Source organism: Haematobia irritans, chromosome 2, assembly GCF_050003625.1.
Source record: "Haematobia irritans isolate KBUSLIRL chromosome 2, ASM5000362v1, whole genome shotgun sequence".
In the NCBI taxonomy this organism is placed as follows: Eukaryota; Metazoa; Arthropoda; class Insecta; order Diptera; family Muscidae; genus Haematobia; species Haematobia irritans.
The window spans coordinates 38,326,786-38,344,192 of record NC_134398.1 but is presented as its reverse complement, the minus strand read 5'-3'; the positions used below and the strand labels follow the sequence as shown (position 1 = coordinate 38,344,192).

General features: G+C 31.0%; 1 protein-coding gene across 1 annotated transcript; it reads left to right on the top strand.

The window, feature by feature from the left end:
• Positions 1–5,112: 5,112 nt before the first annotated feature.
• PIG-U (phosphatidylinositol glycan anchor biosynthesis class U) lies at positions 5,113–8,289 on the top strand. Its single transcript, XM_075293779.1, has 5 exons — positions 5,113–5,394; positions 5,457–6,090; positions 7,391–7,662; positions 7,735–7,877; positions 7,940–8,289. Exons 1-5 carry the CDS (start codon positions 5,265–5,267, stop codon positions 8,048–8,050), a joined length of 1,290 nt encoding a protein of 429 aa, XP_075149894.1. The 5' UTR covers positions 5,113–5,264; the 3' UTR covers positions 8,051–8,289.
• Positions 8,290–17,407: the final 9,118 nt, after the last annotated feature.

The following is a 17,407-nucleotide window of genomic DNA, read 5'->3' as shown; positions in this document are numbered from 1 at the left end:
CATCAAACGTAAATAAAACATCCCTGCCAGCATTTCAAACTTCCATTTCGTCCTCATCGCTACCACAGACTCGTAAGTGACACTGCAACAATCGCCAACTGTGATGGGGGAAGCGTATGAAATGTTTTATAGCTTATTATAGTTTATTTAAATAAAAACGATAATGAAGTGCTGAAAACATCGTTATTTCACTTAAAATTGTGAAAGGTGTATTGGTGAATAATTTTTGACTTTCCAAATGGAATAAAGTGATAGTTTTTCAGACATTTTTCCAGACACGCTGCCTCCATCAAGAATAAAAACACTGGCTGATAGACGCTGCAACATATAACTTGCTACTTGTAACTCAACATTATTCTTTTATTAATGCAAAAAATTATATTAAATGTGATGTAATAGTCGTATAAATGTTATATTTATAAGAATTTATAAATGTTTAATCAAATTAATAAACATCTAAACAATCGTGTTTTACTTGACCATAATGATTCTTTTACAACTATCTTAAAATGCTCTTTTCTGAGAGTTTGAAAGGGCTCTTATTGGCGTCGTTCTAAATTTATCTAAAAAGGCACCTAATAATTGCGCTCATGCGATACCTTTTTGTAATAACGTGGTACAACTTCTCAATTTTGCGAGGAGTTTGGGATATTGTATACGACTGTTTTCGACGTGGTGGGGATTCTCAGAAGCACCGTCAAATTCAAAACATGTTGACAAGGAGTGTGAAGTAGGGTTGTCACATAGGATTAATCCCGTCCCGAAAACCCTGGATTTATTCCGAATCCTTAGATTTTTTATTTTGAATGCCGGGATTTTTCGTGATCTCGAAAACATAATCCAAATTGGTAAAGATTATGGTTTTTTAGTATTAAGGTGAGTATTAAGTTCGAGTTTAGTCGCTAAAGTAAAAAATAAATCAGTAAACAAGGCATAAAATTATACATATTCGTTGCAAATTTTATTATAACTTGATGGGGAATAGCCCAAAGAAAATTTTCACGTTTGTATTCCTTAAAATGGATTATTAAAGAAAAGTAATGGTGAAAAAATCACGATTTTAGCGGCTAAACTCGAACTTAATACCCACCCTTATTTTATTAATAACGTGGTCTTTTCGTTCAGTATAAACGACCATTTATACGCTTTACAGACTATCAGTTATTCCGGACGACAGTGCTCGAGTCGAACATATCCCATATATTGTGTACATTATCAGTTAAATCCGAAGGCATAATCGATACTGCTGCATGTTTATGGATCGATAACACATTTACCCATTATTTAGTCATCGCCGACAAGTCGTATCGATCCGACACACTGTAAGATTCTTTACAAACACCGACATTCCGTTCGGAATAACTGATAGTCTGTAAAGCACATTAACCAGTGTTTTTCCAAAATATTCACCGAGTTGGCAGTTCCCATTTTAAGGCCAGTATGCACCTCTAGCGAAAAATTTCATTCCCATAAGAAATGCATTGCTATTTATGCTAACGAAATTTTCGGTAGCGTTCAATTTCGTAAGCTGGTACGCACATCTAATGAAAATAACAGGGTTGTCAAAAGCATATTTTGGCAGCAAACATTTATTTTTTACAATCATTGTGTGCGTAAAAGCTTTAAAAGGTCTGTAAATAATAAACAATTTATTTGAGGAATATTTGGAACATATATTAACAATTTTTAAAAGCGATTAGCTGGTTTAATATTTGTGTACACAGCCCTGTTTTTTTGTTGTAGACTTAAATAAATTTTTGCTACCGGTGCATACCGTCCTTTAAGGAATACAAACTTTGTGAAAATTTTGCTATGGCATTTATACGATATTTCAATAATGAGACGTTTCGACCCTCTTGTTTATTTATACTCTTTGATCGCAAGTCACCGAATCAAAACCATGTGAAAAGCCGTAGATAACAAAAGGGAATACGAAGAAAATGTTGGTACCGTTTTGCAACATGTTCGACCCTAATCTATGGCACTTATACGATATTTCAAAAATGAGACGTTTCGACCCTCTTGTTTATTTATACTCTTTGGTTCAAAGACCATTAATAAAGAAGACGTGAATTGGGCTTTGATAGTGTTAGTAATAGAAAACGGAGATTAATATCATACTTGTTGGAAAAGCGCTCCGAACTTACTGGTTTGATGCAGACAATTTTTATTTAGCTATTTTCTCCAACATTTCACGCAAATTTCTGTGTCGGTTGCACTAAATTATTAATAAAATGTTTCAAAAAGTGTTTTTGTTCGTTTAAGAGTTAAAAAAATTGCTAAAATAAGCGAATTAAGTTTTGTTACGAATGCAAAATGAAAAGAGAAACCGAAAAAAAGTTGCAACGTCTCATGGAACATGTATGATATTAATCTCTGTTTTTTCAAGAAAAAGAGGAAGAGCAAGCTTATCTCACGCCTTCTTTATTAATGGTCTTTGCTTTGGTTAACACGCGTGTTTACTCTTCTCGACGATGTAAACAAACAAAGTGACAGTTCTTAAACATGTGTTCGTAAACAATGACTTTCAAACTGTAATATATAAAAAAATGGTCGTCAAGACATTAGGGTGGGTCCTTACAAAGAGTATAAAGAAATAAAGAGGGGCGAAATGTCTCATTTTTGAAATATTGTATAAATGCCATAGATTAGGGTCGAACATGTTGGAAAACGATACGAACATTTTCTTCGTATTCCCTTTTATTATCTACAGCATTTCAGATGGTTTTGATTCGGTGATTTGCGATTCGATTTCTATAAATCAAATGATTCTTTTTGTAATCCAAAAATTGTTTTAATTTTCAATAAACACTGTATTCTTATAATTTTTATAAATGCTAAAAAGTGACAAAAATCTAGTGAAAAAGTGAAAGTTTTCTGGAGTATTTTACTTTAATCCTAGTATTCATCTACAGCCGAAATTTCATATAGGTACCAATTCAGATGTTCATTGAAATGCTTGCTTAAATATTGCAGAACAAGTCGTATATCATTTCCAAGTCATCAAACGTAAATAAAACATCCCTGCCAGCATTTCAAACTTCCATTTCGTCCTCATCGCTACCACAGACTCGTAAGTGACACTGCAACAATCGCCAACTGTGATGGGGGAAGCGTATGAAATGTTTTATAGCTTATTATAGTTTATTTAAATAAAAACGATAATGAAGTGCTGAAAACATCGTTATTTCACTTAAAATTGTGAAAGGTGTATTGGTGAATAATTTTTGACTTTCCAAATGGAATAAAGTGATAGTTTTTCAGACATTTTTCCAGACACGCTGCCTCCATCAAGAATAAAAACACTGGCTGATAGACGCTGCAACATATAACTTGCTACTTGTAACTCAACATTATTCTTTTATTAATGCAAAAAATTATATTAAATGTGATGTAATAGTCGTATAAATGTTATATTTATAAGAATTTATAAATGTTTAATCAAATTAATAAACATCTAAACAATCGTGTTTTACTTGACCATAATGATTCTTTTACAACTATCTTAAAATGCTCTTTTCTGTGAGTTTGAAAGGGCTCTTATTGGCGTCGTTCTAAATTTATCTAAAAAGGCACCTAATAATTGCGCTCATGCGATACCTTTTTGTAATAACGTGGTACAACTTCTCAATTTTGCGAGGAGTTTGGGATATTGTATACGACTGTTTTCGACGTGGTGGGGATTCTCAGAAGCACCGTCAAATTCAAAACATGTTGACAAGGAGTGTGAAGTAGGGTTGTCACATAGGATTAATCCCGTCCCGAAAACCCTGGATTTATTCCGAATCCTTAGATTTTTTATTTTGAATGCCGGGATTTTTCGTGATCTCGAAAACATAATCCAAATTGGTAAAGATTATGGTTTTTTAGTATTAAGGTGAGTATTAAGTTCGAGTTTAGTCGCTAAAGTAAAAAATAAATCAGTAAACAAGGCATAAAATTATACATATTCGTTGCAAATTTTATTATAACTTGATGGGGAATAGCCCAAAGAAAATTTTCACGTTTGTATTCCTTAAAATGGATTATTAAAGAAAAGTAATGGTGAAAAAATCACGATTTTAGCGGCTAAACTCGAACTTAATACCCACCCTTATTTTATTAATAACGTGGTCTTTTCGTTCAGTATAAACGACCATTTATACGCTTTACAGACTATCAGTTATTCCGGACGACAGTGCTCGAGTCGAACATATCCCATATATTGTGTACATTATCAGTTAAATCCGAAGGCATAATCGATACTGCTGCATGTTTATGGATCGACAACACATTTACCCATTATTTAGTCATCGCCGACAAGTCGTATCGATCCGACACACTGTAAGATTCTTTACAAACACCGACATTCCGTTCGGAATAACTGATAGTCTGTAAAGCACATTAACCAGTGTTTTTCCAAAATATTCACCGAGTTGGTAGTTCCCATTTTAAGGCCAGTATGCACCTCTAGCGAAAAATTTCATTCCCATAAGAAATGCATTGCTATTTATGCTAACGAAATTTTCGGTAGCGTTCAATTTCGTAAGCTGGTACGCACATCTAATGAAAATAACAGGGTTGTCAAAAGCATATTTTGGCAGCAAACATTTATTTTTTACAATCATTGTGTGCGTAAAAGCTTTAAAAGGTCTGTAAATAATAAACAATTTATTTGAGGAATATTTGGAACATATATTAACAATTTTTAAAAGCGATTAGCTGGTTTAATATTTGTGTACACAGCCCTGTTTTTTTGTTGTAGACTTAAATAAATTTTTGCTACCGGTGCATACCGTCCTTTAAGGAATACAAACTTTGTGAAAATTTTGCTTTGGGCTTTTCCCCATCAAGTTATAATAAAATTTGCAACAGATATGTATAATTTTATGCCTTATTTTTACTGATTTAATTTTCCTTTAGCGATCTTAGCAGCTTAACTCGAACTTAATACCCACCTATAGTGTGAAGTGTACCCCTGAATTTCTCTGTGAACATTTAATACAAGAACGCCTTCGGTTAGCCGCTATGTTTGTGTTAACTAACATAGAGTTTCTACACATCGATTACACAAATGCCGGTACTTATCGATAACTAATAATGAAATCATCTGTTTGTAAATAGTTAATGGATTTGACGTTCACCACCATAGTAGCTTTGAGATGATTTGACTTTAAAATCATAAAATATATTAGTCGCATAATTATCGAATAAACATTTTTTGGGCGTACAATAAGATATAGAATTAGGCAACACCCCTGAACTCATTTTACACTTCAATAATAATGGAAAAACATACTATTAAATGGCTGTTACTGGGAGGAGCGATACGCCTCTATTTATCTACCACAGAATGGGGCAGTATATTATCAAATCGAGTGGAAATTTCTACGCCACTAAATTCCTTCAAAAGAGGTTGGTTTGTAGTTGTGATATATGTATATATTTCGTAAAATTATAATATTTCTTCATTACAGTGCAGGAAGGAATGTATCTTCTGAAGCAAAACATCAATCCCTACGATGGAGATATGGTCCATGAAATACCTTTAGTGCTTTGGTTTTTAACCATTGCCGCAGACTATCTTAAGGGATGGCTACCTGTATTGTATGTTATAACCGATATAGCTACCGCTTGTATACTTTATAATGTTAGCAAAATATTCGTCCGCAAAAAACTGCAACACCAAACCAAGGAAATTGCTCAATATGCCAAAGACACAGAAGAGCTACAATACCAACAAAAAGATGAAAGCAATATACCATTTCTTGTTATGATGGCATATCTTTTCAATCCTCTATCGATTTTCAATTGTGCCGGCCTCACATCGACTGTCTTCAGTAATATGTTCTTATCATTGGCCTTATATGCGCTAGTGGACTATCGAGTGCTGTTGTTTTTCATTTGTGTAGCTATAGAGGCACATCGTAACCTCTATCCTGTTGTACTGTTGGCTCCGGCGGTTTTGGTTTTCAACAAAAATAACAAACTGAAAAAGATATTACATGTGGCTGCATTTTTTGTGATTTTAAGCGCTATATTGCTAATGCTCAACTATGTGCTAATGGGCAAACGAAGTTGGAATTTTGTGGATGGTACTTTGGGATTTATGTAAGTATAACTCTGGTTTCAAGTAAACAACTATATTTGAAATTGAAATATATTTTTCCTGGAGCCACCGTGTTGCAATGGTTAGCATGCCCGCCTTGCACACACAGGTTTTTGAGATGAAACCCAAGAAGTTTTTCAGCGTTGGATTATCCCACCTCAGTAATGCTGGTGACATTTCTGAGTGTTTCAGAGCTTCTCTAAGTGGTTTCACTGCAAAGTCGGCTATGAAAAGGAGTTCCCTTGTCATTGAGCTTAACATAGAATCGGGTAGCACTCAGCGATAAGAGAATAAGTTCACCACAATGGACTAAATAGTCAATGTGAGCCTGAAATATCGGGCTGCCACTCTTCCTACTAACCTAACCTAACCTTTTTCCCTTCTCCTGTAAATCGATTGAGAAATCATTCTAAAGCATAGCAATCACTCGAATTCTAACCAATTTGCTTTTTTCTACTTTTAAAGGATGTTTCGTTTCTATGAAAAATAGAATGAAACATATTTTTGTTCTTCTGAAATTACAAATATTTGTGTTTCATTCTATTTCCGTGTGTACACAACAAAAGAGTTCAGCATAAAAACATTAACATTTTTGAAAGCATTAAAAAACGCTTTTGTGAAAATTACAATTTGCCTTCGGTCTCCCATCTTTTCACTATCCCTGCTTAATCTAAAGTTTTTGAACCAATTGTAAGGGTTTGTTTAGTAAAAAATCGGATGTCTGAGTGATAATTCATTCAATTAAAATTTTGTTTCTGACCAAAGACAATATACTTTTGAAGATGGGAAGTTGGCTTGCGTCATACCAAATGTTGCATTGACGGCGCTAGGTCCATACATGTTTGTAGTTTTTTTTTATTTGCATTATTTTAAACGAAAAACTTAATTTTTTAAATTGAAAAATGTTAAATTTTGAGCAATAAATTAAAAATTATATTTTCCCGTTTGTTCCAAGATATTTCCAATGTGTCGAATCAAACGCGCAAACGACAAGTATGGACCTAGCGCCGTCAATGATTTGATGTTCTCAGCAGCCAATTTCCCATCTTCCTAAGTATATTGTCTTTGTTTCTGACCTATTGCATACGTTCGACTCGTACTCGATAACAAACAAAGATTTCTTTTGACATATATAGAAGAACCGAGGTCAATTTTTATAGCTTGGAATACGAAAAAGAACTTTCGTATAAAATAGGGGAACAGGGCAAAAAACTAGGATCATAGACTCTTTATTAGAATTCATAAACCCCTTAAGTTTTAATTAAATTAAATTTACCGGACCATCACTTCTTCTTCTTTCAGATTCTTTTATCGTGATCTGCAGCCTAACATTGGGTTATTCTGGTATTTCTTCACGGAAATGTTCGAACATTTTCGTACTATGTTTTTGATCACATTTCAAATGAATGCGACCGTTTTGTATTTGGTGCCATTGTCATTGAAACTGCGTAAGGAACCCATTTTGCTGGCAACTATTTTAATCGGCTTAATGTCAATATTTCGAGCATATCCTTGTGTAGGCGATGTTGCCTTTTATTTGGCACTGTTGCCTCTGTGGAAACGTTCTTGGAAATGTAAGTTGATAGAAATTATCCTGATGTTCCAAAAATAAAAAAAAATCTGTTCACATTTGTTTTTCATTGCAGTTATGGTGCATAACTTTATAGTTTTCTGTTTCTTTGTGGTTTCGTTATGTATGCTACCAGCTTTGTGGCATTTATGGATATATTCTGGTTCAGCCAATGCCAATTTCTATTTTGGAGCAACATTAGCATTTTCTACGGGTCAGGTATGCGCTTTTTTCATATTTAAAGTTTTTGCATATCAATTATTTTGATGTTTCCTTTTTAGATTTTCCTAGTCACCGATCTATTGTTTGCCTATGTTAAAAGAGAATTTTGCCTTTATAATGGTCAAAAAATTGTGGTCCATGGTAAAGAGGCAAAAATTGTTTTAGGCTAAACTCGGCTGCTTGTACAAATGTACATAATTCCTAATTTTATTCTAAAACTACGAAAAAGAAAAATTCCGCTGAAACCCAAAAACAAATTTGGTACTATATTTTTACTATAAAATTTTTTGAAATACTTGTTTTGTTTTCTGTTTTTTTTTTTTGATTTCATAAGTTAATACTAAGATTTTAATATTTTTGTATTATAGTTTTAATTATATAAATAAAAATAAAAGCCATGTCATGAAAATATATCGGATATCATTTCTGAAACCCATTTAAAACTTGATAGTTACTGTATAGGTTATTATTTATAGGTATTTGCAAAGGAATCGAAGGAAACTGTGTGAAAATTAATTTCCATAATAGGAAAACAAAAATCTTCTGATTACGTGTGGTAGAACATAGGAGTATATGAATGTTCGCATCAACGCTACCTAGAGGGGAATAGAAGAATACAAAGAGAGAATAAACACGTACAACCCTATCTAAAGACGATATAACTTTTTTGCGATTAATGCATAGGTTAGGTTATGTGGCAGCCCGATGAATCAGGCTCACTTAGACTATTCAGTCCATTGTGATACCACATTGGCGATTAATGCATAGGACAAGTATGTTATAATCGAATCTCAAAACATGCGACATCTATTGGCATGTCGTCAAATTAAAATAAAACTCACCACTAGGCATTGTTTTTGCATTCCACAAATAAATGTAAAACAGGAAGAAATGTGGAAAAATTGCGCGAGTATCTACATCTGTGAGGGTTCACTGTAAATTTACAGAAAATTTTGCATTTTCCATATTTTTGCAATTGGCCATTATTTTTGTTTTTTGGGTTGATTTGTTGCTACTCTATTCGTCTATAGATGGCGCTGATTACTACACGGAACTAGATTGTCAGTAGGTTTGGGCGACTGCTATAAATGAATTGAAAGGACTATGCAATGTCAACCCAGCAACTTTATACAATTTTGCTATTGTAACCACGGTTGCCACAGTTGGTAGAATTCTAACAAAAATGTTTGGTAGATTGGTATAATTCTTGAGGTTTTTGTAGATGCAATATATTCATCACCAACTAAGTGGTACTTCATAATTTTTCTTTAGAAAAAAAATTTGACAAAATTTTCTATAGAACTAAAATTTTGGCAAAATTTTCTATAGAAATAAAATTTTGACAAAATTTTCTATAGAACTAAAATTTTGGTAAAATTTTCTATAGAACTAAAGTATTGACAAAATTTTCTGTAGGACTAACATTTTGACAAAATTGTTTGCAGAACTAAAATTTTGACAAAATTTTCTGTAGAAATAAAATATAAAGGGTGATTCTTTTGAGGTTAGGATTTTCATGCATTAGTATTTGACAGATCACGTGGGATTTCAGACATGGTGTCAAAGAGAAAGATGCTCAGTATGCTTTGACATTTCATCATGAATAGACTTACTAACGAGCAACGCTTGCAAATCATTGAATTTTATTACCAAAATCAGTGTTCGGTTCGAAATGTGTTTCGTGCTTTACGTCCGATTTATGGTCTACATAATCGACCAAGTGAGCAAACAATTAATGCGATTGTGACCAAGTTTCGCACTCAGTTTACTTTATTGGACATTAAACCAACAACACGAATGCGTACAGTGCGTACAGAAGAGAATATTGCGTCTGTTTCTGAGAGTGTTGCTGAAGACCGTGAAATGTCGATTCGTCGCCGTTCGCAGCAATTGGGTTTGTGTTATTCGACCACATGGAAGATTTTACGCAAAGATCTTGGTGTAAAACCGTATAAAATACAGCTCGTGCAAGAACTGAAGCCGAACGATCTGCCACAACGTCGAATTTTCAGTGAATGGACCCTAGAAAAGTTGGCAGAAAATCCGCTTTTTTATCGACAAATTTTGTTCAGCGATGAGGCTCATTTCTGGTTGAATGGCTACGTAAATAAGCAAAATTGCCGCATTTGGAGTGAAGAGCAACCAGAAGCCGTTCAAGAACTGCCCATGCATCCCGAAAAATGCACTGTTTGGTGTGGTTTGTACGCTGGTGGAATCATTGGACCGTATTTTTTCAAAGATGCTGTTGGACGCAACGTTACGGTGAATGGCGATCGCTATCGTTCGATGCTAACAAACTTTTTGTTGCCAAAAATGGAAGAACTGAACTTGGTTGACATGTGGTTTCAACAAGATGGCGCTACATGCCACACAGCTCGCGATTCTATGGCCATTTTGAGGGAAAACTTCGGAGAACAATTCATCTCAAGAAATGGACCGGTAAGTTGGCCACCAAGATCATGCGATTTGACGCCTTTAGACTATTTTTTGTGGGGCTACGTCAAGTCTAAAGTCTACAGAAATAAGCCAGCAACTATTCCAGCTTTGGAAGACAACATTTCCGAAGAAATTCGGGCTATTCCGGCCGAAATGCTCGAAAAAGTTGCCCAAAATTGGACTTTCCGAATGGACCACCTAAGACGCAGCCGCGGTCAACATTTAAATGAAATTATCTTCAAAAAGTAAATGTCATGGACCAATCTAACGTTTCAAATAAAGAACCGATGAGATTTTGCAAATTTTATGCGTTTTTTTTTTTTAAAGTTATCAAGCTCTTAACAAATCACCCTTTACAAATAAATTTTTGATAAAATTTTCTATAGAACAAAATGTTGAAAAAACAATTTTTTTAACTAAAATTTTGACAAAATTTTCTATAGAACTAAAATTAAAAAAATATAGAACTAATATTTTGACAAACTTTTCTATAGAACTAAAATTTTGACAAAATTTTCTATAGAAATAAAATTTTGACAACTTTTTTATAGAAATAAAATTTTAACAAAATTTCTATAGAAATAAAATTTTGACAAAATTTTCTATAGAAATAAAATTTTTGTAAAATTTTCTATAGAAATAAAATTTTGACAAAATTTCCTATAGAAATAAAATTTGGACAAAATTTCCTATAGAAATAAAATTTCGACAACTTTTTCTATAGAAATAAAATTTTTGTAAAATTTTCTATTGAAATAAAATTTTTGTAAAATATTCTATAAAAATAAAATTTTGGCTAAATTTTCTATAGAAATAATATTTTGACAAAATTTTCTATAGAAATAAAATTTCGACAACTTTTTCTATAAAAATAAAATTTTGAAAAAATTTTCTATAGAAATAAAATTTTTGTAAAATTTTCTATAGAAATAAAATTTTTGTAAAATTTTCTATAAAAATAAAATGTTTGTAAAATTTTCTATAGAAATAAAATTTTGGCAAAATTTTCTATAGAAATACAATTTTGACAAAATTTTCTATAGAACTAAAATTTTGGTAAAATTTTCTATAGAAATAAAATTTTGACAAAATTTTCTATAGAAACAAACATATCTCTTTTCCTATGCCACTGTCAAATCATCGATTTGGTTGGTTTTGTTCTTTAAGCATTGTTGTTGTTTTTTAATTTCAGCTTAAAACCATACATTGACTAAACTACAAGTGTAGCTTAACCAACAGAGGAAAAGAATGTTTGTCAAATTTATTTGGGGGCTTTGCCCATAGACTGCAAGATGGTTGGATGGACGCACGTTTCGGAATTACCACATTCCTCATCAGCATCATCTACTTGCAGCATCATCTACTATCAACCAATTATCAGAATAAATTCAGGGAGTTCATTAAACCCAACAATGAACCACACTTGAACCTTCCGAAAAAAGGTTTTGTATGATAGCCGGCTTATGCCGAAATAAATTCGAAATAATCGGAAATAAAATTTTGACAAAATTTTCTATAGAAATAAAATTTTGGCAAAATTTTGCATTGAAAAAAAATTTGACAAAATTTTGGATAGAACTAAAATTTTGAGATAATTTTCTATAGGACTAAAATTTTGACAAAATTTTCTATAGAAAAAAAATTTTGACAAAATTTTCTATAGAAATAAAATTCTGACAAAATTTTCTATAGAAATAAAATTTTTACAAAATTTTCTATAGAAATAAAATTTTGGTAGAATTTTCTATAGAAATAAAATTTTGAGAAAATTTTCTATAGAAATACAATTTAAAAATATATTGTATGAATAAAAATTTGACAAAATTTTCTATAGAACTAAAATTTTGGTAAAGTTTTCTATAGAAATAAAATTTTGACAAAATTTTCTATAGAAATAAAATTTTGACAAAATTTTCTATAGAAATACAATTTTGGCAGAATTTTCTATAGAAAAAAAAAATTGGCAGAATTTTCTATAAAAATAAAATTTTTGTAAAATTTTCTATAGAAATAACATTTTGACAAAATTTTCTATAGAAATAAAATTTTGACAAAATTTTCTATAGAACTAAAATTTTGGTAAAATTTTCTATAGAAATAAAATTTTGACAAAATTTTCTATAGAACTAAAATTTTGAGAAAATTTTCTATAGAAATAAAATTTTGACAAAATTTTCTATAGAAATAAAATTTTGGCAGAATTTTCTATAGAACTAAAATTTTGGTACAATTTTCTATAGAACTAAAATTTTGGTACAATTTTCTATAGAAATAGAATTTTGACAAAATTTTCTAAAGAAATAAAATTTTTACAAAATTTTCGACAGAACTAAAATTTTGGTAAAAAAATTTGACAAAATTTTCTATAGAAATAAAATTTTGACAAAATTTTCTATAGAACTAAAATTTTGGTAAAATTTTCTATAGAAATAAAATTTTGACAAAATTTTCTATAGAACTAAAATTTTGAGAAAATTTTCTATAGAAATAAAATTTTGACAAAATTTTCTATAGAAATAAAATTTTGGCAGAATTTTCTATAGAACTAAAATTTTGGTACAATTTTCTATAGAACTAAAATTTTGGTACAATTTTCTATAGAAATAGAATTTTGACAAAATTTTCTAAAGAAATAAAATTTTTACAAATTTTTCGACAGAACTAAAATTTTGGTAAAAAAATTTGACAAAATTTTCTATAGAAATAAAATTTTGACAAAATTTTCTATAGAACTAAAATTTTGGTAAAATTTTCTATAGAAATAAAATTTTGAGAAAATTTTCTATAGAAATACAATTTAAAAATATATTGTATGAATAAAAATTTTACAAAATTTTCTATAGAAATAAAATTTTGACAAAATTTTCCATAGAAATAAAAATTTGACAAAATTTTGGTAAAATTTTCTATGGAAATAAAATTTTGACAAAATTTTCTATAGAAATAAAATTTTGGCAGAATTTTCTATAGAAATAAAATTTTAAAATATGTTGTATGAATAAAAATTTGACAAAATTTTCTATAGAACTAAAATTTTGGTAAAATTTTCTATAGAAATAAAATTTTGACAAAATTTTCTATAGAAATAAAATTTTGTCAAAATTTTCTATAGAAATAAAATTTTAACAAAATTTTCTATAGAAATAAAAATTTGGCAGAATTTTCTATATAAATAAAATTTTGACAAAATTTTCTATAGAAATACAACTTTGGCAAAATTTTCTATAGAAATAAAATTTCGATAAAATTAAAAAAAAAATATATACAAATAAAAGTTTGACAAAATTTTCTAATGACATCATTTTAAAAAACAAAAAATTATAGAAATACAATTTTGGCAAAATTTCCTATAGAAATAAAATTTGGACAATTACGCCACATTTCAATTTAATTTATTTTCTGCCAAACAATTATTATTTAGTGGATAGTAGACAGGCGCCGAACCAACAAATTTATATTAGGTTCACGCCGCTACCAATAACAAACATTGGGTGTCATGCGCCGCCGAAAAACATGGGTCGGCTTCAATCTCTGATTCCTAGAATTAATTCTTCTAAAAAATCTACTCATAAAAACTAAAATGAAACACAATAAAATGTTAATGCTTTGTATAACCATTTTGTTTTATTTTTATTGTTTACTTTTGATCAGTTATTTTTTATTTTGATCATTTAAATTGACACTTTATTGAATAAAGTGATATTACATTTTTTTCATATTGTATTTCTCGCACGAAATTGGAAATCGATGAACATTTGAAGTATGTATATATGCAATATGTAACTACAATATTTTTGTCGAATTGATTAATATTTTATTTTTTTTTACAATGTTTATAGTAAACAATGAATGGTGTAAATCATTTTTAATAGATTGATTGGAAAACAATTTTTTTTTATTTTTGTTTAATTGATAACAACAAAATATTTCACAAACTATTTCTTTTTATTTATTTTTTTTTTTTTTGGAATTTATTTTATTTAAATATATTTTTTTTTTTGTAACAAGGTTATGATATATGCATATATAGTAAGATGGTTAAGTATGTAGATAGTCTATTTCTATAAATATGTAAATTTGAAGTTGCTAGCATATTTTATAATAATTGATGAGATTTCGTTGATATTTATTATATCTTTTGGGTAATTTTCTGCGGGGTACTGGGAAGATGTATTTAGGTATAATAAAGGACCGAACAAAGTTTCTAAAGTCTCTGAGAATTTTTCAATTCATGTAAAAAATTATTAGCTATTAAACATATCATGATGCTGCCACTATGAATGATGTAATAACAGGATGGTGATATCTTCGAAACAGCTGATTACATTCCATTATCTTTTGAAAGTGTTCTCCAAATGTCATGTCGACCCTATATTATTTGAAAGGCATCGCATAGTTGATCAATGTTTCGTAAATACACGTCATATTCTATAAATAAATATAACAAACAAAAATCTTGTGTATATTTGAGTTTGTTGTACTCCGAGAACTTTTTACATATTTGCATACTAATGTAAAAAAGCCATCGACAAATTTTATAACCGCCAAAAACAGATGATTTTCCTTTATAAATTCAGCTGTTTTGGCCAGTCTAGTCGAAAAAAAGCGTTCGTTTCGGACATGAGAAATTGGCTGTAATTTGTATTTGAAAATTTGTCGATTTACTTTAATGACATGAACTGAACTAAATCATGTTCATAAGAATCTAAAATAAATTAAATTTTGCCTAAATTGTACTTGTATTGAATATCGTATGACACTAACCCCCATTTTCAGGAAACTCCGTTAGTGCTACGTTAGCTAACGAACTTTCAAACCGTACTATGGACATGTCTGTCATCTTGTCCATATATTACATATGCCAGTTAGGAACTTAACTACTAAAAATTTTTCAGTTAAAGTTAACCGGAGAGAAGATATTTCGATTTTACTTTCTGTTATCTGGGAGTTAAAGTCTAACGGAGATACATGAAAATGGCCGTAAATAAATTTAAATATTTTTTAACTCAATTTTTTTATTCCTTAAAGAACAGAAAAATCTATTCTTCATATTGACAAAAATATGAACGTATTTGTATCTTGTTGGAATAAGTAAAGTATATCGTTTACATTCGGTGTCATACAAAAAGAGGTGTTCTGGAAGCCGCCCTAGACCTGAAAGAGTATACGAACCTTTTTTGTGAAAGTCAAAACTACAGCAAATCGCATTCAATGTTATCGCCAGGTTCTCATATCCGAAACGATTGCTTTCCTTCGACTGGGATCAGAAACTGAAGCCGACCCATTTTTATCGGCGGCGGCTGATACAAAAATGTTGTCTCCGGAGGCGGTGTCTTGTATATTCGGCGGCGTACATTTTTATCCGTTCAGAGAATGAAGCCGACCCATTTTTGTCGGCGGCTGCTGATGCTAAATTTTTGCCTCCGGCGATGGCGGCTTGACGGCTACGCCGATATAAATTTATCCATTCGGAAGCAGACAGTTATCCATTATAAAATCAATTTGGAGTAGAGAATGAAGCCGCCGAGTCGCGCCGCCGATTTCAGTCGCCGCCGACGATTTTTGACCAGTCGACGCCGCCGCCGATTATATCGACTCATCTCGACTCAAATTTAGCCGCCAATTAATCAAAAATATCGATTTAAATCAGAAAAATGTATTACTAATTGTCGTACTTTATTACAAAATTTTGAACCTTCCACCCACAATCAATCTATTTCACGCTGCTATAATAACTTTGCAAAAAAATTTGCTCAGAAAATTTGAAGTCAATGTAAATTTGATTGTAAGATTGGTTGTACAACTAATCTCATTACCATTCGAATAACTTCAAATTGATTTTATAATGGATGATTGTCCACCGCCGAATGGACAAATCTATATCGGCTTAGCCGTCAAGCCGCCGCCGCCGGAGACAAAAATTTAGTGTCAGCCGCCGCCGACAAAAATGGGTCGGCTTCATTCTCTGATTTGGAGTTAATCGAATGGTAATGAGATTAGTTGTACAACCAATCTTACAATCATATTTACATTTCGTTAAAATTTTATGAGCTAAATTTTTTCAAAACTGGGATCAAATCACCGCATTCGTCATCGAGTTCTGTTTCGTATAAAGAAACATTTCGATCGCAGTAAATTTTTGAGCTAAATTTTTGCAAAACTGGGGTCAAATCATCGCATTCGTCATCGAGTTCTGTTTCGTATAAAGAAACATTTCGATCGCAGTAAATTTTTGGATCACCGCATTCGATCGTAATTTACTTTGTCTACTACGTTTTTTTTACATTGCTGTAAACATATGGTCACAAGAAATTGGAAGCGAAAGATAATTAAAAAAAAACGTTATTGTGATCAAAATATGATATTTCTGAGAAATTTAATTGTTTTTGTGTGTTAAAATATATTATGAATCAGATACAGAGGATGGGTACAAAGTAGCATTAATAAGGAAAAATATTCGTTCTTTTAGCATTGCCTGAAGTAGAGTAAGTGATTCTATTTTGAAGTGAGTGAGTAACTAAATGTGTTTTTAATATCCATAGATTTAAAAGACGTCGTCTGCCAAAAGAAGCTTTAAATATGTTCTTGAAAAAAATACGTTATTTTAAGCGGCTACTTAGCATTCCTTTCTATTACCCGTTTCCCTAAACGCAACTAATATTATATTTTCTAAAATGTATTTTGCCAAAATAGAATAATACTTACATTTTCACCTTTTTTCCGCTCAAATATCTTCGTTTTCGATAGCATGCTACCTGTCGTGTTCAACTTCGAGTAGAAACAATTCGATAACGACTGCGGTGATCCGCGTAAGCTACATTACGATGACGAAGTACTCGATTTCGACTGCGATGATTTGGCCCCTGTTATATCAGTTGGAAATTAATTGATTGTGTGTGGAAGGTTCAAAATTTTGGCAATAAATAAGACAATTATTTAAATTTTTCTGATTTAAATCAATATTTTTGATTAACTGGCGGCTAAATTTGTGTCGAGATGAGTCGACATTGTCGGCGGCGACTGAGATCAGCGACGCTACTCGCTGTAAATGTGAAAAAACATAAGCGAACAATTATTTGCGTGAATTTCTC